The sequence below is a fragment of the Melospiza georgiana genome, chromosome 6, assembly GCF_028018845.1.
Source record: "Melospiza georgiana isolate bMelGeo1 chromosome 6, bMelGeo1.pri, whole genome shotgun sequence".
In the NCBI taxonomy this organism is placed as follows: domain Eukaryota; kingdom Metazoa; phylum Chordata; class Aves; order Passeriformes; family Passerellidae; genus Melospiza; species Melospiza georgiana.
In genome coordinates, this window is record NC_080435.1 from 6180073 (window position 1) to 6203643 (window position 23571).

Below are 23571 nucleotides of genomic sequence, written 5' to 3' on the forward strand. Positions count from 1 at the left end.
CTAATGCTTCCTGTATCCAGGCCAGTCAGCCACACAAACCCTGTGAGGTCCCCTCCAGCCTGCTGGTTTAATCTCAGCTAAAAGCTCAGGAGAATCCTCCTTTCTGACTGCCCAAGCAAGGCGACTAAACAGCTTTGCTGGTCAGGAAGGACAGAGAAGTTCCACAGTTATCCTTCTGCAGAGGTGGACACCACCAGCAGGCAGACTGGACAATGTGAAGGAGCAGGAATTTCCCCTCAGTGAGGCAGCAGCTCCTGGGGTCTGGCAGGAGCCTGGCTCCTCAAGGCTTGGAACAACCCTTTGGAAAACACTGACCAAGGCATTGTCTGTGTACACTGCAAGGACAGGGGGCAGGTGCAGAGCTCAGAGCCTCCTGCCCTGAGCCAGCCAGCAGCTTCAGACAGCTGCATGTTCCTGGCAGCTGGGGAACATGGAGGATGTTCTCCCCGTCTGACACAGCCAGTGCAATGGGGCAGCTCAGCTGTCACTGAACACTGCTCTTGCTTGGGCAGTAAGGCAGGAAGGCAGCCTCCCCTCACTGCTGGCCCCTGAGGAGTGGGATTCCCATTTTGCAAAGTTTCAAACTCTAGGCTCTTGTTCCCATCTGAAAATTTCCAAGAGCTAAGATTTCCTGGGAAGCAGGAGCCCTTGTGTCAGGTGGGGGTGCAGGGGCTGAAGGCAGGTGGGATCTGGGGGGAGCAGGCCCAGAAGCCTCACGGGAAGGGCCAGGCCAGACCTGCAGCCTCTGACAGGGCTGTGTCCAACAGCAGGGACACAAAGGTGTGCTGTGAGCCTGCAAAGCACGTACCTGCCTCTCTCTGGGGACTGTCACGAGTGCAGCACTCGTGGTTTCAGTGGCGCTCCCAGGCCAGGGGTCAGTGCCGGGAGGGGAGCAGCGGCCCCATCGGCCCAGCTGAGCCCCCGGAGCAGCACTTCAGGGGACAGGAGGGAAAATGTCTGCACTCACACCTCTAAGGGGCTGGAGATGGCACAATGGCAGGGCTGCTGCAGAGTCGTGCTCAGGCCAGAGCAAAGCCCAGAGCCCAGAGCAGTGCGGGCAGGAAGCGTTCCTGCTGCAAGCAGCACTCGGAGCCCAGCCAGGATGGCCGGGTCAGAGGAGCAGGGCAGGCCCACCTGGTTGCTGGACAAACCCACTGCCAATTAGCCAGTTACACTTAGCTGACTTTACATGGCAGTTCTTGAGTGATCACCGGCCCGAAGACACAGTTAGAGCAACTCCTGTCTAAAGAATAGTGTCTGCTTTTGGTTTCAGACCCAAAGCACAAACCAGTCTGACCAGCTGGAGCCCAGTTTCAGGTTACACCCTGCCTTGCTCTCTGGGTGACTTAGTAGGTAATAATCTTTCTCCCAGAACACCTCCTGCAGGAGTTTCCTCTTCAGGTACCCACAGATGTTGCACACCCACTTGCAGCCCTCCCCACTGCTGCCAGGGGCCCGCTGCTGCAGCAGCTCTCCTGAGTTCCCAAAGCTGGGGCAGATGAAAGGCTGTGAGATAGCAGGCATGGGAACTGTACCTGCACCCTCTGCGGGCCATCGCTCCTCAGACACCACTCCCAAGCCAGATAAGACAAACATCTCTTTATTATCAGAGTAAGCACACAAAAAATAAATCAAGACATTAGGTTTATTGCATAGGCCACGATAGGCTGTGGGAAAAACAGAGAGATGGAAGAAATGATACGAGATAGGTCACAAAAAGGAGGAATCTGACCCAGGAATGCTGAGGCAGATGCCTGTGATGGGGAGAGGCCTGCAGTCAGAATGCCAGCAGACTCTGGGCAGCAGTTTCTTTCCTTTCAGCCCAGGCATCAGCCCAAGGAGGCAGCTCTCCTGCCACTGCACTTGAGAGGACCTGAGCCATGTCCTGAGCTGGGAATGCCTTCACCAGAGCACTCCAGAACCACTCTGCCCTTGGCTCTGAGAGTCCCAAGCATTTAAATTAAAGTCTGTACATAGATTTATGCTATGTTCCTTACATACATACACACACACACACACACACACACACACACTGGTTTCCTCTCTCCTCACAGCAGTTTTCCAAGAGCAGCAGGCACTTGAAGTTTAGGGATTGGTGCCAGCCCCACAGCTGACAGCACATCAGGCCCTTCACAAATAGCTTCTTCTGCCTCAACAGAAATCCTCAGCTCACTGAGGTACAAGCCTGGACCAGCAGATGCAGGACAAAGCTCAGAAGCATCTCATTGCAAAGGGAGTACAGGGGAACATATAGGACCAGGACTGGGAACAGGACATTGGCAAAGAGGGGATTTCACATGCTGCCTTGCGGCCAGACATGAGCTTTGGACCTGCCAGAGCTGGGCTGGGCTCATCTTGCATCAGAAGGGACAAGCCAGCAGGAGTAAGGAAGCCTGTGGATATTAGCTGGTGGTATCCAGCCCACTCCTGTGCTCTGGGAGATGCCAGGGACTCAGGTCAGGCAGTGTGCTCAGAGGAACATGCAGTGAAATCAGAGCTGCAGCTTTCCTGCACAATCAGCAGGAAAAGTATGGACGTTTACTTCATGAGAGAATAAATAGATATTTTCTCAATGTCTTTGGGTTCACTGGGAAAGTAACCAGGGCAACTCACAGAGAGAAAAATGGTGAACATGTACTGTACACAGGAGACTAAAACACAGCAGCCAGCCAGCAAAATGTCTAGGTGCGCTTTTCTGTTAAAAAACAAAGCCTAGTGACGTAAGCAGGTATTTCTGTTTCTGTCCATGTTGAAAACAGGAACTGCCAGAGAGTGTCAGAGAGCCCTTGGATCAGGTCTGAATGATTATGTGAATCCCACAGACCTCAAGGGATGTACCATGACCAGGTAGACTGCTGAAAGGCAGAGCACCTTGCTGAAGAGGAGGAAAATACAAATTGAGTGGCAGAAGGTGACACTGAAAACAAATTGCTGGCTATGGTGAGCTTGCACCATTCACCAACATGAATGCTACACAGATCCAGTTCCAGACTCCTTCAGGAAGTTGAGCAAAGTTGTGCCCCAGGTTTGAGCAGGAAGAAGGATGTAATTCAGAGTTTTGCTGGATTGTTTGAGGTTAGGAATGGATGGATGTCAGAGAGCAACAGAATGCTCCCAGCTCCTCACTTTGCAGAGCAGCCATTTAGCCTAGACAATCACAAATACTAGTACTGCCAAATCACAGTTAAATCTTGGCCTGATGCTCCAAATGTCTTCACAGAGAATGAGTCCTTCAGGCACAGACCTGTGTCTAAAAACAGAACCTCAGAAGTTTTGGGGAGTGCCCCAGTGCTGATCTGGAGAGAGAGGCTGTAGGTCAGACTGGTTTGATGCCACTGCCGTAGAACAGATGCTCAGTGTCCTCTGTGGTGGAGAGGGTTGAGTTGGTAGCAGTGGGAGGCTGACGGCGGTGGCTGCTCTTCTTCCTTTTCTTCAGGAAGAAGTAGCCAATGAACACCAGGACCACCATGATGCAGATCCCGAGGAGAACAGCAATCACCACCTCAAAGGCACCTGCAGGAATACAAGAACGCGTTAGAAGGGATGCTCCACAAACTCCGACGCAGCAGGAGTGGCCAGGATGAGGCAAGCACAAAAGCTGCTGCAGAAATTGTGCCGGCAAAGAGGCAACAGCCGACACAACAGCGTGGTGGTCACTGCACAGCCGGCAGAGAAGGAAGATGGCAGCTGCATGTCACAGCCAGCCTGTGGCTCCCTAGTGATAGCTCCTAACCTTTCCCAGATGCACCACGCCCTCTAAAGGCTGTTCCATGACTCTGACAGCCCTAGGAACATCAAATCCTTCTGCAGCAGCAGCCTTGTGCCATACCTCAACAGGGAGGCCACCAAACGGTGGTCACAGAAGGCAGCTCCTGGCTGGGACAACACCGAGGGAGCGAGCTATGGAGGATAGGCTGAGTTTGTGGGAAAGTACTCTTGGCAGGGCTGTGGGCACTTCTCCAACCAAGCAAACCCCTGCCTCATCAGTGGAGACAGTCAAACATGATGCTTTTGAGTGTGAATTTAAAGATTAAATCAATCTCTAGGACTTAAGAGCAATAACCTTCATGTGACATTTTTAAAAGAATTTGTATTTCAGTAACATTGGGCTTTTTTAGTGCTGTAGAGAGGTTGTATAGTGTCATCACATTTCCCCCCAGTCTAGCACTTGATATAATTCACATATCCACTTGAGCTTTCTTTCTTGTAGAAGTTAGTAGTCCTTATGTGAAACTGGTCCTTAGGAAGAGTTTTACTTCCCATTTTTTGATGTTGGACAGTGGAACATTCACGCAAGTTGATGGAAAGGAAAACAGGAGTCTCTGTAAGAGCTACTGAGTCACAGACACAGGAAAAAATGGACCACAGCTGCACAATGCACAGAAGCAGCTCTTGCCACTGCCAGCATCCCATAAATCCCACACTGCTCCCCCAGCCTCAAAAGGGGTGTGGGAGAGAAGACTACTCTTTGCAAGGAAAGACAAAGTATTTTTCAGGACAAGGAGAAGCAACAAGAAAGACTGGTTGGGAAAATTGTTACTCACTTAGCATAGCAGTTTGGGACTCAAATGATTCCCATCTTCGGCCAATGACATCTGCTTCTGAATTGGAACACAGAGGGAAGAAAAAAGGTTTTACAAAGAAGGCTGGGAACAAGGGATAAGACAGGTTTCTGAGGAGCGTATTTCCAGTGCTCTGAAGTGACTGAAGGCACACAGCATCCCTCCTTGACAGCCATGGCACTGAGCCCTCAGGGTGGGCTGTGAGGCCCTGTGTAGCTGAGGGAGGCAGCTTGCCTCTTAACAGGTACAGTTTGGCAGTATTCTTCCTGTTGGCCTCCAAAGCAATATGTACCAAGTGTAACCCTTTCCCTGCTTTGTTTAAAGCTTCAGGCTAGTATGTGTCATTGAGGATTTTCTCAATTTCTCTCCTCTCACTTGGGGAGACCTGGAGCCAAGATACCAGGTTAGATTCTCTTCAAAGCAGATATATCTCTGGCTAGTTTTGTTATCTTCCTTTGTCTCTTCTTCAATATCAGCACCCAAAATGCTTTCCAGCTCTGTGAAATGACAGGCTGCACTGCAGAAAGATGCTGTAGATCCCCCACAGACCATACTGTGGGTATGGCCAGGGTTTGACAGCAGAGCAGCTTTGACTGAAAGCTCCCAAGGCACTGCCTCTTTGGGACCACAGAACTTAATCCAAAGTGGGTTTCCCAGCTTGATCAGTAAAACTCCAGCCCTCATTATGAATGCTTACTTGTGATGCCTGAACATGATTTCATGCACTCTTCCTCTTGCTCAAAGTTGTTTCTGTTGCCCCCACAGCCCCCGTAGGTGAAGGGGTCACATTTCTCCAGGAAGGGGTTGTAGTACCAGCGGGAGATGCTCTCAGTGCACTGTCCAGTATCAGGCAAGTCCAAACAGTGACCTGGCAAAGCAAGGCAGAGGTGCTTTAGCCCAAGCAGTGTCTTCCCAGAGCAGCAAAACTTTCTGCTCACAACAAAAGAGCACAAGCACCATGGCAGAGGAAATCCATAGCCGGAACAGTGGCTCTCAGGTCCCCACTGCTCAGTTGCCAGCTGGTCAAATTTGCAATGCAAAGGTGAGCTGGCACCTGCCATATACCCAACTAGCAAGCAGAAAAAGGAACTTGAGAGTAAGGAGTCATGGTAAACCCTGGATTCACTCCCCTGTGGAAATGACTTGTCCTCCCTGGGAGGCAGAAGGGAACATGAAGAACCTGGACACAGAAACCACAGATCAGCTCAGGTCTCCTGTACAACCCAGCTGCATTTAAGTGACTTGGAATATATTCTTTTAGCCCTGTGATAGGTCTACTGTCTACAGTTTAATAAACAAGGCAAAGATAGGGGATCAAGCACAGACATTGCTGTGTCCCCCACACTGCTTTGGTTGGCACTGTTTAAAAAAAAATGCAAACTGTGCTGTAGGCTTGTGTACAGGCCAGGTACTGTGCCCAGCAAGCAACATGCATCAGACCTACCTGGATGGAAAAAGTTTAGGCAGGAGAGTCAATGCCTGCTGCCAACAGCTGCCCTCAAGGTGAGAGAACAGGCCCTTGCTCATTTTCAGTACAGGGACTATCCAGATGCTACACCTGGTTTTGGATTTATAGAGGGAAGCAGTTTTACCATGGAACAACAAACTGAAGAAAAAAACCAAAAGCTGGCAGAGGTCAGCCTAGGTGCTTGGATGGTACATACCTTGCCTATGTGTGACATTGATTTTCTGCAGTCTGTTGAACTCACGAGCATCTGCAAGGGAAACATTTCATGTTGCTTTTCTCACCAGTTGAAAAGAAACGCCTCTGTCCATGCAGACATGGGCAGACAGGGCTTTCCTGCACCTTCCTTTGCTATCACGAGCCAGAGGAAGGGAGATATCATTTGATGTTCTTATGTATCTCAAAGCCATGAGAAGAACATGGGAAAAATAAAATGTAGTAACAAGAAACTCTTCCCAATTTCCAATTCACATATACAGAGACAAAACTCAGGAAAACAAAGGCTGCTCTCTTATTTTGGTTTTCCATCAACAAGTATGGAAAGTGTCACTCCAGGTTTTAAGAAATATAAAAGGGCACTAGTGCAGAATATATGAGAGGGCGAGAGAGATGCATCATAGGCTTGCAAATCTAAAAAGGCAACCAAATACCCACACATAGGAAAGAGATTATGGGAATTCAGAAGAGCTGAGGAGGGATGGAAGAAGGGAGGAGATAGGGTGCATTTACATTAGTGTAAGAAGACATTAAAGGGACTGTGCCACGGGACAGACTTGGAGAAATAATGGTTTCCTTCCCCATTTCCCCACTCTAAGAGAGCAGGTAAGGTCATTCAGTGAGAAAAATATTGAAAGGAGACAGAAAGGCAGGCCTGAAGTCTTACAGATAGGTGCAGAGAAGAGAGTCAAAGCCCATTAAAGAGGCAGGAAACATCACAGAAGGAAAGTCATCTCTTGCAGTCAGCAGAGATACAGGACATGGCAGAACCTGCACACAGTAATACTGTGGAAAGAGATAGTGCAGGGTCAGGAGTTAAGAACAGAAGACATCAAACAGTGTTGACTCAGCACCTGTAACTTACATTGGACCCATTCCTGGGCAGATGGTAAAGTTGTCTGAGCCAGAACTTAAAGTACTTACACTGCTCACAGTACATCTCATCCGATTCATCAGCACAGTCGGGAGTTTCATCACACTCCAGATAGGCATCAATGCAGCAACCATCCTTGCATCTGAAGAAGGGGGCCTGACAGTTCCCATTGCATACTGCATCAGAAACAGTTCAGAGAGTTCATTAAAATTCATTGCTTCTCCCTGCCAGATGCTTTACAAAGGACTTAAAAGCTGCTGATAGGACTGGCAAACAAGAAACAAGGCAGACTGGTAAAGGTCTCTTCTCAATGCCACCCTAAACCCAAAAATAAAAAAAAATCCTGTTTATAAAAGAAACATTACTCTGGAAACAGCCATGTTTCCTCTCAGAAAGAAGTACATAGCAGGTGAAAGCAAGAATTAGTTACTCAGGAAGAATATGGAGACATTGCCCAAGCGTGGGGGATTAAATTAGGAAAGCCAAACTGAAACCTGCACACTGGGCTGCAAAAGCCTCAAGCCTCTTTGCTCTAGAGGTGGTCTCAAGTGCTGAGTACTGTGCCCAGTTCTCAGCTCCCCAGCGACAAAAAACATTGGCATACTAGAGTAAATCTCAGCAAGAGCCTGGAGCACAAGACCTCACATGAGGAGAACACAGAGATTGTAGAAGAGACATTCATTTTGGAGCACAGTAGTAGGATGAGCAGCAACAGACAGGAGTTGCAACAAGGGAAAGCAATCCAATATAAGGGGAAAAAATTATAATGCAGGTCATCAAACACTGGCATGGTTTGACCAGACAAAGTGTAAAATCTCCTTTTTCAGAGATACCCAAAACTGAACTGGATAAAGAGCTGAGCAACCTAGTGTGACTCAAACCTGGGCCTGCTTTCAGTAGTGGGTTGGATCAGATGACCTCTAGAGGTAATCCCCAACCTAAATTATCCTATGACATGAAAGTGAAAGGCTTACTAAAGAAATTACTCTCCAGTGCCTCACTTTCCACAGAGTCCTAATCAAAAGCCACAGGAATGGACATGAGACACTCAGCCCAAGCTTGCAGTAGGATTACACTGTCCTATGGGAGACTCACCTGGCTGTTGTCGCCCACCAACAGAACCTGAAGAGACAAGGGGAAAAATGAAATAAAATAAAATAAACTTACCACAGCATTTTTTCAGCTTAAGAACAGCTTTATATTGCCTTCATGTATCACATGAGAAGAGCATATTTTCTGCAAGGAGGCCCTGGATTACAGAGGTGAAATATGGATGCCCACCACTCAGAGATCCAGATGAGCTGTACCTATGTGAGGCCTGGAGGAGTACAGGGGAACTTCCCACCACAAGGTAGACCATTTCCAAATTGTCTTTCTTTTCCCAGGCTTTAACCTCCTTCTTAAGCTGTGCACTGCAATGGGCCTGGCAGAGGCTCAGCCCATTTATCTGAGCAGCACTGAATTGTTCTCAGTGGCTTGAGGGTGGCAATGAGGGAGATTAACTTCATTTCTGGCACCCAGCTGCACGATCCTGCTCTCTGAATTTAGGCTTCAGATGCAACACAAAGATTGGATGAGGGCTTCTGCAGCCAGAGGAATACCAGGGACACTGTCCAGGGCTTCAGGAGCTGGCTCAGATACGTTGGCAGCTCAAGGCAATGACTGCCCATCCACAATTAGCCCAGTCTCCTCTGCTTGCTGGGCTCTAACTAAGTATCAGCCAAGAGGCTGCAGTACTTGTCCTTAGGGTCATCCCAATCCTGTGAGAAAGAGGGATGCTGGATTTTTGAAGGACTCACCTCTGACATTCTTGCAGGCGAGTTCGCACTCCTCTTCCCGTAGGTAGTTATTCTTGTTGGGCTTGCAGCCACCAAAAATGAACTCCTCACACTGCTGAAGGCTCGGGTTGTAAAACCAGCGTGGAAAAGATCCCCGACACCAACCCACCTTCTTTGGAGTCAAACAATGCTCTGTCAAGAAGGTTAGCACAAAAGGGTCTGGGTTAGATAAGTCCTTTGGAAAACTTTCTGTTTTGTATATGTGAAGGCAAACAAAAATCTTCCAAAAGACATGTCTGAAAGGTTTATAAAATCTTGACCAACATGGAGAAGGAGAGTAGGAAATCATGGAATTAATTTTTTTATATGAAAGGGAGGGTCACAAAATGTAATTAGAAGGTGCTACATCCATAAAAAAAAAAAAGAGCTGCATCCCCACACAGCTCATAGTTAAGCTGTGAAACTCCTTGCTTCAGGAGGTTGCTGCTTTTCAAAGATTACATGAGGCCAAAAAGGGATTCATACATGGTTATTCAACACAAAGACACCATCTTCTGCTCAAAAACATCTCCCAGCTGCAAAATCCTTGGGGATTACTCAAGCATAGTAGAGATTTACTGACAGCATTTAATGTTCTTGCACTCTTTCCAAAGTACCAACCTCTGCACACTGTTGAATGCAGTGTATTGGACTTTGGTCATACCTTTAGCATCACTTGACATGGCTGCTCTTATATTTTTATGGTACCTGAGGTAGGAGACATCCCCTGTTTAGCTACTAGTCCACCATTTCTCCAAGAACTCCTCACTCCTACTACACTTGTAATGCTAAACATTTTCATCATTAAATAAAGCTATTAAAGAAAAAATAAATAAATCCAGGGATACACTGGATGTCCTGCAGATGACTCCACCTACCCTGCAAGCTAAGGGCCTTCACAGCAAAACCCAGAGTCAACAAGACCTTTCACATTCTCCTGTTCTGCAACCTCAGTTGCACCCCAAGCTTCATCCACTCTGGTGTCACCCAGCAGAGAGCAATGACAGGCAGAGCAGATGGGGTTATTGCAGGCACCATCTCCTGCAAGGGTCCATGAAAGCTCCAAAATAGATCACTAAGAATGCAGAGACCTTGCACTACTAGTGCAGGCTATTACTGGGAAAAGCTGACATGCAAGTCCAGGCTCTTGGTTGTGCTCTTCTCCCATGCACCCCTCTGAGAAGAGCACCAGTAATGCCAGAGCAGCACCCAGGCTCGAGGACTGCAGGTAGATATGTGTGGGCTCAGGCTCACCTTCTGTCTGCTCAGAGCTCAGCACCACGATGGTGATGTTGGTGAAGTCTTGCTGCTGTGCCGTGTCCGTGACAGTGAGCTGGAAGACGTAAGTCCCCACCTGGAGGTTGGAGATTTCTACCTGATCTTCTTCATGCTTCTGAGAATGCAAAAGAAAGGCTTATGTAGGAGAAAACTACATCTAAGAAAGAAGCGACTGAAGCCATGCAAGGTCCATGTTCCTGTATTAGGGAAAAAGGAACTTGGATGGAAACCTTCAAGCAGGTGTCTGGCATGAAAAATGTCTCAGGACTAGACAATCCCCCCAAACCCATGGACTGGTATCCAACTGCAATAGAGAGATACCAAGTACCACAAGCAGAATCAGATACTTCATGGTTTGGGGCATTGTGAAAGCACAAGGGAAAATAAAACTCTTTTGAGAGAACAGAAATACTTGTAGTTTTTACTTACCTTTTTAAAATTCAAAACCTATTATGAATCATTTACTTAGTACATAGGGAATAAGGTAGCTGTATTTAATTATTTTGTCAGAAGAGAAAGCTACAATATTATTGACACAAACTTTTCTTCTATATTTACAACAGAATTGGACATTCATTTCCATGCTATCTCTAGTTTTGATTAGGTTTCAAAAGAACACAGCCTTGCCATATATAATTTTTATGTAGTTTAAAACAGCGTAATATTAGGGGACCTCCCCCCCTCCAAGGGAGTTGCCTTGGTTGGGCTAGGGCAAAGGGAAAAGGGAAGGAGCACTTGCTGGATTACACAGACCCCTTGGCACTTTAGAGTTCATCACTGCTGATGTCCAATATCAGTTGAGGGCCTGATGTACTCGTTAGCTAATTCTTCCAAAAGGTGCTGCAAGAACTCCACATCAACTCCACTGCTTTCCAGAGCATTTCACAGAAGTTTAAAATAAATAATTTGCCCTTCTAAAGCCACAATTCACTTTTAACATCTAGCAAATAGGCAGCGTGCACACCCCAGAGATCTTGGATCTCTGCTCCAGCTCAAGATAAAATAGGAGGAAGAAAACAATTTAAAGAGAGGCAAAGTCCAGGAAAAGCCCCAAGAGAACAGAAGCAGAGCCCGAGACCAGATTGTTCAGAGACAGAAGAGGAAATCAACTGAAGTGGACAGAGTAAAACTAAGAGAAGGCCCTTCACTTAACTACGGGATCTTGGGACCAGAGGCAGCTCCTGCATGGAAGCTCTGCCCTCTCAGCTGCTCCCACTCAGGCAGGTCAGGTGTTGCTCAGGGTAGCTTGTGACAGCATCCTGTGCAGGGAGCCTGAGACCTAATGAGGCCAAAAATGACACTTCTAAATAGTGTGTGAGACAGGGAGGGCAACCGCAAGGACCGCTCCATAGTTTTTGGGAACAGGCTCCTGCATGGACTGGCTTGAAGAGGGAAGAACAAGGTGAACTTTAAGTCAAGCTTTAAGGTGACCTTTAAGTCAGGGCTCTGACTGACCAACCTAGTGCAGAACACAGGTGCCATGAGCAAGCTGCTTATTCCCTGCAGCTCCCTACCTTCATCTCCGCAGAGGGGTCGCCAAGGATCTGCTTCCATTCATAGCTGACTATCCCATGGTCATCTGTGCTCTCTGTGCCTCTCAGCATCACTGGCTCCCCTGGCTGTACCCGCATGTCCTTGACAGCACGGGCTATTGGAGGGTGGTCATCTGCAGAAGAAATGTAGAACAAGGCTTGGGTAAGAGGCTGAAGGGTCCAATCCTTGTCTCCATTACAGGAAGACAAGGGAAGGGGATTCTTCCAGGCTAAATCAATCCAGACTTTGACTGCTAAAAGGAAAACATTTTTATACAGCTGTGCCCCTTGTAGCCTGAGCAACCAACAGGCAATCAGTACTGTTATTAGTGCTCTCACTAATTTAATGAGTCCACAACCCACTATGGCAGTCTCTTTGAGCCAGCTGGCTCCCTGGGCACTTCTGTCCCCAGGAACCACCATAAAAGGGGTGGCCCTGTGGCTGCAGCCGTTGTGCCCCTGAGAGTGGGACCACATCCTCACAGAAGAGCACAGAGCAATGCCTGCCCTTCACTTGGCAAGATGGCCTCATGTGGGTGGTGAAGAATGTGGAACTGACTCCCATCATTCCTCCCACTATCTCTAAGCACTCCATTAGTGTATTTAGCCAGAGCTATACAATGTGGGACTTGGATGGGAAATATTTCTCTTCCAGCTCATCTTCCACCCCACTCTCTGACATACACGCTTTCAAAACAGCACAAAAAACCATTCATGAGATTGTTATTTTTGTACTGTTCCACAGATTATCTTACCAGCAACTTCCACAATCTATTAAATGTTTTTCCAGACTGTAAGTAAAAGAGATGTAAATTGATCCCTGCCCATGCCAGCAAGAACAGGCTATACAATGACACTGGTGAGCCTGACTCATAGTTCCTTCTGGCCTGAACGTCTCTGATTGCAGGCTTTGTGCATTGCTCAGCCCATAAAACTCCACCTGGTAGCACCTGTACCAAGTCCAAGACTCAGAGTTCCAGCTGAGCCTGAGTCTTTTGTAAAGGCACAAACCATCACTCGTAAGCTAGATAGAAATCACTCTGCCATTACACTGTTCTATCGACTGTGACTGAAGGAGAGGATTAGTGGCCAAACCCCTTAGAAAATTACTCCATTAGCTGATTATTTTCACTGATGCAGACTTGCTCCTAATTTCCTGTTTGAATTCTGTGTGTCTGGATTCAGATCCCAGCTGCTGACTCTTGCTGCAGTCTACTGAAGGGACATTTAATACAAGGCATATGTACAAACAAACCTGACATTAAAACAGACCACTTAGCTCTTTTGTCACCTTGTACACACCACTGCAAGCTCTGGAAAGGGGTCACATTCCTGCCATTCCTGCTAGGCAAACACCAGGAGCCCGGCAGGGAGAAAGGCAGCCTACTCCCTGCCACTGTCCTGCAGGGTGAGCCCAGTAGGTGGGTGCAATTGCACAAGGAAAAGACCAGTTTTTCAACAACACAGGGGCTGATCCTTAACTCGTGACTCCAAATCATGTTTTTTCCTTGACATACGTAAGCTCATACACTTAAAACAAAAAATTGCAGGCCAAACATCCAGCTACTTTGCATTGTGGGTTGCATGATCAAGTAAAAGCTCAGTTCTATTCAATGGGTCAGCAACTTCTCCAGTTCCCATCTCTGATTAGCCAAATTTACTGACTCTCTTCACACCCAGAAGAAGAGTCAAGAGTATTTCTTTATTTTGGTGACTGCCAAGGAGTAATGCTCACTAGAATTTAAGGACCTGTTTTTCAAGTCTATCTCTTTTCTCCTTAGGATGTCTGAAAGTTCAGTGACTTTGGAGTATTTGTGCCACACTGACTGCATGAAGCCTTCCCTGGCAACGTGGCTATTTTCCACCTGAGCTTCAGAACCAAGTGCTGACTGACCCACAGTGAGTATCAGCAAACTGCTCATACAACAGAGATTCCACTGTTTTGCTCTGAAAGTCTGTAGGAAAAATGAAAGTAACCTTTGCTATAATGCTCTTTCGACCATGGAAAGTTTCTGCTGTAAAACTCTGTAATTAGCAGGGAGGTTAAAGCTTTATGATGCTGTCTGTGGCGTGCTTTTTACTGTCAAACATACTCCTGGAGTCACATTGTCAGCAACAATTTCCTCTCCCGTTTATATAACACATTAGTAGGGGATGTAGCTTTTCTTTATGATTCCAGAGGAAAGCATGACAGAGGGACTCCAAATTGCTTAAAAAAGTTTTATTACTCATGCTCTACTCATGCCTGAGACGCTGGTTTTTACTTTTTAAAAAATTTCTTGTTTAAAAGCTCATGCAGTCAGTGGCTTGTCTGGCTTCACCTCAAATGAGTTAACTTGAACCAAAAGTGAGGGGGGAACTGGAATTTAAAGGACATTAATTTCTACAAGGGCTTCAAAAATAAGCATCTAAGTGGGGGAGAGACTCCACTAGGGACCTTACTATGCAGGCACCATTGAGATCCCATGGCAGAATGTATTTGCAAAGCTCACAGTTTGGAGGTTTTTCTCTTCTGGAATTCAGATATTAGCTTATGCCCTTGAGATCTACCTAAAACCAGATTTCCTCCATTCCAGAGCTCATGCAGATACACCCTGAGTAGCTGAGACTACAAAGCAATGCTTAAAAATACCTCAGAATGATTTGAGGTTGTCACTAGAAAGAGAAGGAAAGCTTTCTCATGGTGACTGAGGGGCCCTTACAGCTCTCTGTTGACTCCTGCTTTGCAGGAGCAACTTGCAAACGAGACAAGTGTGGTTTGCACCAGGGACAAAAGCCACTGCTCAAGCCACTGACCGGGCCAGGAGCAGAGACAGGAGCAAAAATGAGGCCACCCAAATTCCAGCATCCATGAGACACAGGACCTTGGAGATTTCAAGTGTCAGAAGCCAGCAGAACCTGTCTGCTGCAAAAGAAGGTGGGCAGCAGTGTGGCTCTTCCCACAAATGTTAAACTGCTGCTGCATTGCTTCCAGGGAGCTCATTCAAAAGTGAACAGCCATCCACACTAGAAAACTCTCCATTTCCATGGGCAGAGGTAATGAAGGATGACACTTCTGCCACAGTATTAATTTGCCTGAGGTGGAAAGAGAGAAAAGGGAACAAGGCAACGCAATGCAGCGCCTGGAGAAAGAGAAATTCAGGCTCTTTAGGGCTTCATACTGGCTGGGCAGCAAATACAGTCATGATAAATTAAAGCCATACAGTTTTCTAACAAGTCACGCACAGCCAAGCAGCTCTCAGCATTAGTTTCTAGTGGTTTTTGTAGTGGTTTGTAAGTGGTGCACAGAGCAGATCAACTTAACCTCTCTAAAACAATACAGTATGACTGAATGGATTATATTTTCAGAATAACATAAGATGCTGCTGTCACTAGGTTCCCTTCATCCTTCCTCAGAGTGTGGGAAACCACTCCTATCTGCTTTGGCAGGCAGAGGGAAAGACTCTCCCACAGGTATTTATGCTATTTCAGTGAAGATTGGTTTGTGCCTCCAGGCTCTTTGAGGAGACTGGAGCTCTGGAGACAGGACATGATGTAGCCACTTCAGTAAATGCTGCATGACAAACACTCACTCATTTCACAGCAAGTGGAGTGGAAGGCCTTCATCAGCCACTCTGAGCAGGGAGCTGGACCAGCTGGTCTTCCAGGACCCTTCCAGTACACATGAGCCTCTGAACCTGTGCTGTGGGTACTGACTGTGCAAATTCCCATCCGCTGGCCTGAGCTTAAGGATGAGCAGCTGGCTCAGGGCTCAAGAGCATCCCCCAAAGGGGACCAGTCCCAGCCCCAGCTGTGATGCCACTGCTGCTCATTTTAGTTGTCCACAGAATGGAAACCAGCATAGGACCAAACATTTGAGGAGGGATGAGCTTTACTCTTGGGGAGCTCTCCTTCTGAATTGCATTATCAAAGTTTTAGCCTGCGAATCTCCCTCCATGGTGAGGCAGGAGCAGACATATCTGATCAGAGCCCCGTGGTTCTTTCTGTCTCCCACTCACAAGCCTTGGATTCAACAGGAGTAGGAGAGTGCCACTGAGCATTTCAAAACAACCACAAAAGGTTCAGTTCAAGAAATGGACAAAGGTTCAGGAAGGTCATTTTCCAGTTTCACACCCAAAACTGGTTTGCCTAGACCAGAATAAGCTGGGCTAGTTACTTAAACACTGGGCTCCATTATAACCAATAAAGTGCATGGTGAGCCTGCCCCTCCCGGATGAGCCAGGCAGAAAACTCGCACCAAAGTTCAGGCTCAGGAATCACTTAAGAAGATTGTGCCTTTTAACAATAACATCAGAGACTTCAGGCTGTATGTTAGCTGAAACAGGCAAGAGACAGTGCCAAGCTGTCGTCACCAGCTTGTGAAGAACTCAGAAACTCCTGCTCTGCAAAACACTGAAAATACATTCAGAAGATGTGCAGAATCCAGATTTCAGCTGTATTCATTGTTGACTGTACCCACAGGTTTTTCTGAAGTCATAACAATGTAAGAGTGGCAAGAGTGGGTTAGAACAGGTTCCCCTGTCCCTGTGTTCACTTGCCATCCATCATTGTGGATTTCTGAACAGAAGCAAGAGCACTGCAAGAATATGCTCTTCCAGCTACTTCCATCAGGCTCCAGAAACACTCCAAGATTAAATTTGTCCATTCAGCAGCCCCCAGCTGTGTGTTCTCTTTCAAGTGTTACCTAGTCTCCTCCTAAACATATATAAACCTCTTAATTCAACAGGTCTGCTCCCTGTAATAGCAGCAGTAGTGTGGGTCTTATAACCTGTGACTTTTTTGTTTAATATCACCCACTGGAATCACTCACTGGTTATTTCATTATTCACTAGAAAAAACATGCATTTAATTCTTATCATTGCAGAGGGTGTTGAAAGAGTGATACAGGTAAAGGCTCCCAGGACACCTGACAGCAGGCACACAGGAAAGGAATGCATGATAAAGCAGCAGATAAGCTTCCTGCGGACCCTTAGGGCCAGAATCAGGGGGCTGATAGTAACCTGGGATACAGAGTAGTCACAAAACTTCGTGTTTTAGCAGTGATACAGTGCAACAGCAGGAAAACAACACAGTTCTGTCTCCAGTCCAAAACCTGGGCCAAGATTTTGGGAGGAAGCCCTGACATGCCAAAACCAGCTTCCTTTAACGCTTGTTTCACCCGGCCTCTTCAGGCATCCCTAAAAGGCCCAGAAGCAAAAATGCTGTAGAGCTCCCTTATGCTGCCAGGCAGACACACTCAGTGCCCAGAGGCTCCTGCACCTGCCCCAGTGTGCCCTTCCCCTCTTCCCCCTCACTGACAGCCAGGCATCCACCTTCCTGTCCAGACAGGTCCTGCATGCACCCAATTCCAGCATCATGGCTGGAAGGGCTTGGGGTTTTGCTCTGGATTTTTTTGCTTTATATCTGAATCAAAATGGACATCCTGTAGGGAGGAGGACTAAGTTATTTATCCAGTAACATAACTCCCTTGGTCTCTTTCCCCTGCTAGCCCTCCAGTGTCATTCAAAGTTATTCAAAAAGCTTTTGGTATCAAAGACAATGCCTAAAATATTCAGAGAGGAGGGAAACACATTTCCAATAAAAGCCCAGCACGAACATTGCAGCCTGACCCAAATAACAGCGGTGAGTGCCCAGTGTCTGTCACTACAGCTGGAGATCTGCCTGGCACCCAGCACCCTCTGAAAGACAAAGGCAGCTCTAGAAGAGACCAAGCCCTTCCTACACCCACAGCAGCCCGAGGCACAAGCCCCATGTGAGTAAGGAGAGGCACCCAAACTGCATTTCTGGAGTGCTTTTCACCTCTCACTGATAAACCCTCCCGGGTCTTCCTGCTCCACCACAGCCATGCCAGGATCGGTGAAAGGAGCACCAGGGGAGGATCTGGGGTGCTGCAGCTCGGTGCCATATTTTAGCAAACATGTCACTGCTGGTCACACAGAGAGGTCAGTGACCCTGGGACACTTTCTAAAGATCTGCACACACGGAATGCCAGGTCCTGGGACCAGCCAAGGGACAAGGGCCTTGCAGTCTTCTTGTATGAGGCACTGCTCCACAGAGGTAAAGAGGCTGAATTGCTCAAGAGTTCATTGTATTTTAATCTAATCTTGTGAAATCAGGATGTACGAGAGATGATGCATTCCCTTTTCCTCCTACAGCAAAGCATATAGGAGTTTAGATAGCTGCCAGCATGCCACCTCCAGTCTTGGTGATGTGGCATTCAGTTCCTCCCTAACTGCAGCTCCTGTGAAAAGGATTTTAAGCCTGGAACAGAGATGTGGGGGAACTACTGAAACAGTCAGACCCCTGACAAAAAGCCCTAAAATCCAGTAGGAAGCCATGAGCAGAGGATCAGGAGGACCAACACTGCCACACTGCTGTTCAAACCAGCAACACCCAAGGGCCGCTTCAGAGAAGTTGTGCCCTGCTCCAAAGCCTCACACTGCTACTCAGGATAGAGAAGTGGTCATTGTGGAGCTTGGGGCCATTTCCCACTTCCAGCACCCACGAGGCCTCAGGCTGGCACTTCCCAGCAGAAGATCAAAGATCTATTCAGCTCATATCACCAAGCCCTTGCACCCACCTGGATGCTCCCCTTGCCATCTTCACAGATCCTTTCCTTCCCACAGGTGGGCTGGGAGGGGGTGTGAGGAGGATTACCCATAGAGATATCCCGAACAGCCCTGCCCAGGGACCAACAAATGATAAACTGGTTGCCAAAGCTCCAGCCAGGCTAGAAACATGTCAGCCTTCTTACTCTTCAACCAAAACAGAAGGAGGCAAAAGGAGAAGCTGCTGTGGTTTTAGTGTTTCTGAGCACACTGCAATTCTTTGGAGATGGCAGGTGACCAGCTTCAGATTAGTTCCTTTTCCACCTTGTGTCCAGGTGCAATCTTTTAGAGCAGGGAAACGGATTGCAGAAGAGAAACCCACCTCCAAAGGGGAAATGTTACGACCAGCTGCTCCTCTCCCAGCAGCAACAAGCAGAAACAGCCCCAACAAGCAGAGAAGTACAGACGCACCTCACCATCCAGGCTGCTGTTAAATAAAGGGAAGTGGATTGCATCCTGCCTTCAGCCCCTAAGCAATTAAGAGATTAATGCAGCCCTTTAAAACCTGGTGATGTGTAGCTTTTTAGAAGATTTCACTTTCCAACCTCAAAGGCCCAAGGGAAGGGAGAAGAAAAATAACACCTTTTTCTCTACATTGCCAAGTAGCAAAATCTCTCACTGGTTAATCACACACTCCACCTGCTTCAAACAGGTTAAAGATAGATTCCTTATTCATTTACTAACAAGTAAACTGAGGCACAGATCTTAAAAATGAGCATTGGGGTTTGGGAAAAACCTTTGTGGCAGAAGAAAACACAGAAACACCATCTTTAGCATCACCCTACCCCGAGTGTTTGGCAGCACTGCTGCTCATAGGATGGCCGGAGGAGCTGGCACCAGTGACCATTAATGCTCATAGGATGGCCGGAGGAGGTGGCACCATTAATGCCCATAGGATGGCCGGAGGAGCTGGCACCAAGCGACCATTAATGCTCATAGGATGGCCGGAGGAGCTGGCACCATTAATGCTCATAGGATGGCCTGAGGAGCTGGCACCAGTGACCATTAATGCTCATAGGATGGCCGGAGGAGCTGGCACCATTAATGCTCATAGGATGGCCTGAGGAGCTGGCACCAGTGACCATTAATGCTCATAGGATGGCCGGAGGAGCTGGCACCATTAATGCCCATAGGATGGCCGGAGGAGCTGGCACCAGTGACCATTAATGCTCATAGGATGGCCGGAGGAGCTGGCACCAGTGACCATTAATGCTCATAGGATGGCCGGAGGAGCTGGCACCCAGTGACCATTAATGCTCATAGGATGGCCGGAGGAGCTGGCACCATTAATGCCCATAGGATGGCCGGAGGAGCTGGCACCAGTGACCATTAATGCCCATATGATGGCCGGAGGAGCTGGCACCCAGTGACCATTAATACTCTTCCAGACCCGGCTTGCAGGGATCCATTACGGGCACCTTACCACTAGGTCTGTGATTCTGCATTGCCAGGTAGGAATCGTACACGTCCTTCTTCAAGAAGTTGAGAAAGCCGATCTTCCTGGCAAACCTGCAAACGAAAGCCTTCTCATAGAGGCAATTGAGGAGGAAGCAGCCCTGGATGCGGTCTTCCTCCGAGCGCGGGCCCTGCTCCACGAGAGCCAGGTTACAAGCGGGGTCCTTGCAGCAGGCTCGCATGCAGTCCCTGCTCCTGTGCACCATGGGGGACGACAAGAAGGTGGCTCCATTCTGCACGGAGGCGTCTGTGTCCAGCACCCAGTCCGGCAGCCCTGCCGTGAAGTCCTCCAGGCACATCTCACCGAAGGGTTTTTCCTTCTGCCCTTCGCCCAAGCGCAGCGCCAGCACCAGGCAGACCCAGGGCACAAACCACGGACCCGGACTCCTTCTGGCCATCTTGGCGCCCCGATTCTCACTGACTTAAGACTTCAGTCCTTTCCTAAAGGGAAGGAGAAGACATATGAAGCTAAGAGGGACAGCGTTCGGGTGCATGACCACCCGGGGCGAGGGGGAGCCGGAGCTCGGCCGAGGCTGCGCTCCGGATCCCGGCTCGCCCCGAGGCAGCCGGGCTGTCCCCTGTGCCCGTCCCTGAGCGCAGCCGTGCGCTCTCAGCCCCACCTGGGCGCTCTCCGCTCAGCTGCTGCGGGAGGGAGCGGGCTGTCCCCGCCGCCCCGCCGTGCCTTCGCCCCTCAGGTGCGCCTTCAGCTGCGCCCAGCCGAGACAAAGGCTCGGCGAGCACAGGAAGTGAAAACCAACTCCCTGAGAGAGTGAAAAAAAAAAAAAAAAATCAAGTCACTCCCTCGCATGCTGAATTGCGTAAGAGGAAGGGGAGGAGAGGCAAGCTGATACGATCTTCTACTCCCCTTGGAGCGGAGCCGAGCTGGCTTCTCTCGCTGCCGCAGGTGCGAGCGCAGCCGCTGCCGAGGAGCATCCCGCCTGCTGGGGGCTAGCTGCATCCCCGTGCTAAGGATGCTCCAGAGGGACTGAAAGCCGAGAAGCAGACGATCTGTGTCCTGTGGCAGTCGCCCTTGTGCTCGGCGTGGTCACCGGCACCATTAGCCCTTGTCTCGGTAGCCCAAATGAGTCCGCCTTGCAGCCCTGCCTGCAGTGCTCACCGCCGCCGCTGCTGCTGCAAGAGGTTTTGTGCTCAGCGCAGGCATCCCGAAATCATGAATTCCCTGCTCTTGGGACACAGTATTTTTGGTTTTTACAGCGAAAGCCCTTGGGATCGTACCTGGAGGCTGCCTGAATGGCAGGACCCCTGCTACCCCAGCAGTGAAAATCTAAAATAATCACCCCTGCACTCATGAGCAGCCCTTCATTGTTCTCCTCAGTCTCGTACAGGTTAGCCATGGTCCGTTTGTAGTGTCCTTGCCTTGAAGGACGGTGCTCTTTGGGGCCACACGAATGCAAAGGCTGCCTGTCCATATATTTAATTTCCCCCTTCATGCTTTTACTTGCAGATCCATGATCAAATTCCTCTGTTCAACACATTCACCTGTGTCATCCACCCCTCTATGTGTAAACAGTCCTAAAACCCCTGGGCAAACTGCTCTTATCCCTCTGTCATTGTCCTTAGGAAGGCTGGGAGTGTTGGCAATTTGCTTGGACATTATTTATAATGAAATACTTCATCACTTAAAATAACAACAGCAAATCTGAGATGGCATTCCATGGTATGTCTTCAGAAAGAAGTGGTGAGCAGCAGCTATGTATCACAGTTGGCTTTGTGGTTTGTGAGACCACTCTGGTGTCCAGCATTTCAATTCTTGCTGTTTCTTTTTGTAACTCTGATCCAGGATTTCAGGAATCCTCACAGGATTTCTTGGGAGGCCTTAGAGACGTGTTTTCTGCCTCCTGGCTGTCACAAGCATGACAGGAGGATAATGTTGTGGGAATATAATTTTTCCTTACCTCTAATGACTTTCTATGGCACCTGATGTTGACATTTGTATAGTACTGGCATCTGTTAGGAAAAAGGAATTGCTTTGATCTGGCAGTGGTAAAGTATAAAATAAACCTTGAAAATTGATAGAGAAAACATGAATATCTGCAGAGAAAGGAGATGTTTTCTTTCCTCGTTGGCTTTATGAGCCTTTGTCAGAAGCATGGGTGTCTCCCACTGCATTTACAAACCAGACCTTTTGGACCTGCTTGCAGACCATGCAAGCGGTAAAGGGGGAGCTGATCTTGCTTGTTTTGTTGTATTTGAACATCTCAATAGGTGCAGAAGAAACAAAAATGGCAACAAGGTTGTCTCCTCCTTCTGTTCTGCACTGCCTGAGATGCTCTGCTGGGAACTCTCTCTTGTGTTTAACCTGAAATAGATTTTTCCTGGATAAATATTCAAAGCCTTCAGAGTGGAGCCAGGTAAGGCTCCGTGCAGTTCTCTGGCAGAGGAGCAGGGAGCAGTTGGCCCCATGGCAAACCAGTGACTGTGTTTGGGTATCTCCACTGGCAGAATTGTGCCTAAACACTGCAGTTTGGTATTTTTGTCTCACTGACAATAATTTAATCTGCCTCAGCAGTAGTGTTGTGTGACAAAATCTGTCACAGATTTCCTGCAAACCTGAAGGACATGATGTCTCTTCTGCTTGTGCCAAACAATACAGGAGTAATGTAATTCCTACAAACACAGAACTGTGAGGATTCATTGGCATCTCTAATGTCTCCCCCCACTTTAAAAAAAATATTTGTGAAAGTCTCTTCATAAGAGGATGAAGCCTAGCCTTTAGAATAGGTGTTTTTATTGGCTTTTGGCAGAAGGCTGAGCTAAATTCTGCTGCAAGGTTTTCTGCTGTTCACCCTGACTGTCTTTACAGTCACTTCATACTTAGTTTTATTCAGTGTATTCAGTAACAGTAGCACAGTTTCTAAATATGCCCAGTTTATTCTGGAGGAATTCAGTAATTAAAATTTTACTTGAGATAGGGCCCAAGATCAAGGACTTCTACTAGGAGCCCCTCTCTGTGGCAACACCTTTTCTTCCAACTCAGTAATTCCATTTTAGCTCTCCTAATCTCAAAATCCCATTACAGACCTCATCTTCTGCAAAATTAATAAATTCCCATGGCTTCAGCTGAGACATGTATTACTCATGTTAGCATGAAGGGAAAGTAGGGTGTGTGATTTTATAACTCGGGAGTGTTTTAAAGGGGTCCTGAAACAGTGAGTCATTGTTAACTTTTGTCTGACTTTAAAGTGTCTGCTCTCAGTCTGGAAAGAACTATTCCGACAATGACTCAGGGGGGTAAATCACACCATAGTTTAATATTTGACTAAGATTAAAAGAGGTCTTAGACATGCATGCCTTGTAACAAATGCAGTGCAGGAGCCTCTATCACCTGCCTTCTTTCTCTGTGATTACTCTTCAGACCACAGCGCCTTTGGCAGCTGGATGCTCACCTTCCAGGAGGAAGTGACTCCAACAGGCAGAAAAATAAGGAAGGCTTGATTCAGGTTCCCCTTTGCCCCGCTGTGCAGCCCAGCTCCATGGCATCATCATCTGCAATGACTTCCTCACAGCAGCTTGTCCTACCAGCTACTGCAGGTGAATCCATTCTGCTGTGTTTTACCTGGGAACTGCTCCACGTGTAATTAAAACTTGGGAGACAGGTTTGCTTGCTTGTTTTGTTGTATTTGCCTCAGGTTAAAGCTCCTGGTGTGGTTTAGGGGTGAGACCCGGATGCAAGGGATGGCACAAAGATGTGGCAAAGGAAGGAGACAGGAAGGGATCTCATCAGGCTATGACTAACCACTGGT

General features: G+C 47.9%; 1 protein-coding gene across 2 annotated transcripts; it reads right to left on the reverse strand.

The window, feature by feature from the left end:
• Nucleotides 1-1604: 1604 nt before the first annotated feature.
• Nucleotides 1605-20534, reverse strand: SPINT1 (serine peptidase inhibitor, Kunitz type 1). 2 transcript variants are annotated; one of them, XM_058027008.1, is made up of 11 exons: nucleotides 20428-20534; nucleotides 19776-20248; nucleotides 11727-11878; nucleotides 10189-10327; nucleotides 8917-9087; nucleotides 8213-8239; nucleotides 7168-7293; nucleotides 6227-6277; nucleotides 5260-5430; nucleotides 4545-4601; nucleotides 1605-3513 (listed from the first exon to the last, which is right to left on the reverse strand). In XM_058027008.1, the coding sequence occupies exons 2-11, from the start codon at nucleotides 20203-20205 to the stop codon at nucleotides 3317-3319; spliced, it is 1521 nt and encodes a 506-aa protein (XP_057882991.1). In that variant the 5' UTR covers nucleotides 20206-20248; nucleotides 20428-20534; the 3' UTR covers nucleotides 1605-3316. The 2 variants fall into 2 exon arrangements, with proteins under 2 accessions (XP_057882991.1, XP_057882992.1); XM_058027009.1 differs by lacking the exons at nucleotides 4545-4601; nucleotides 5260-5430; nucleotides 6227-6277.
• Nucleotides 20535-23571: the final 3037 nt, after the last annotated feature.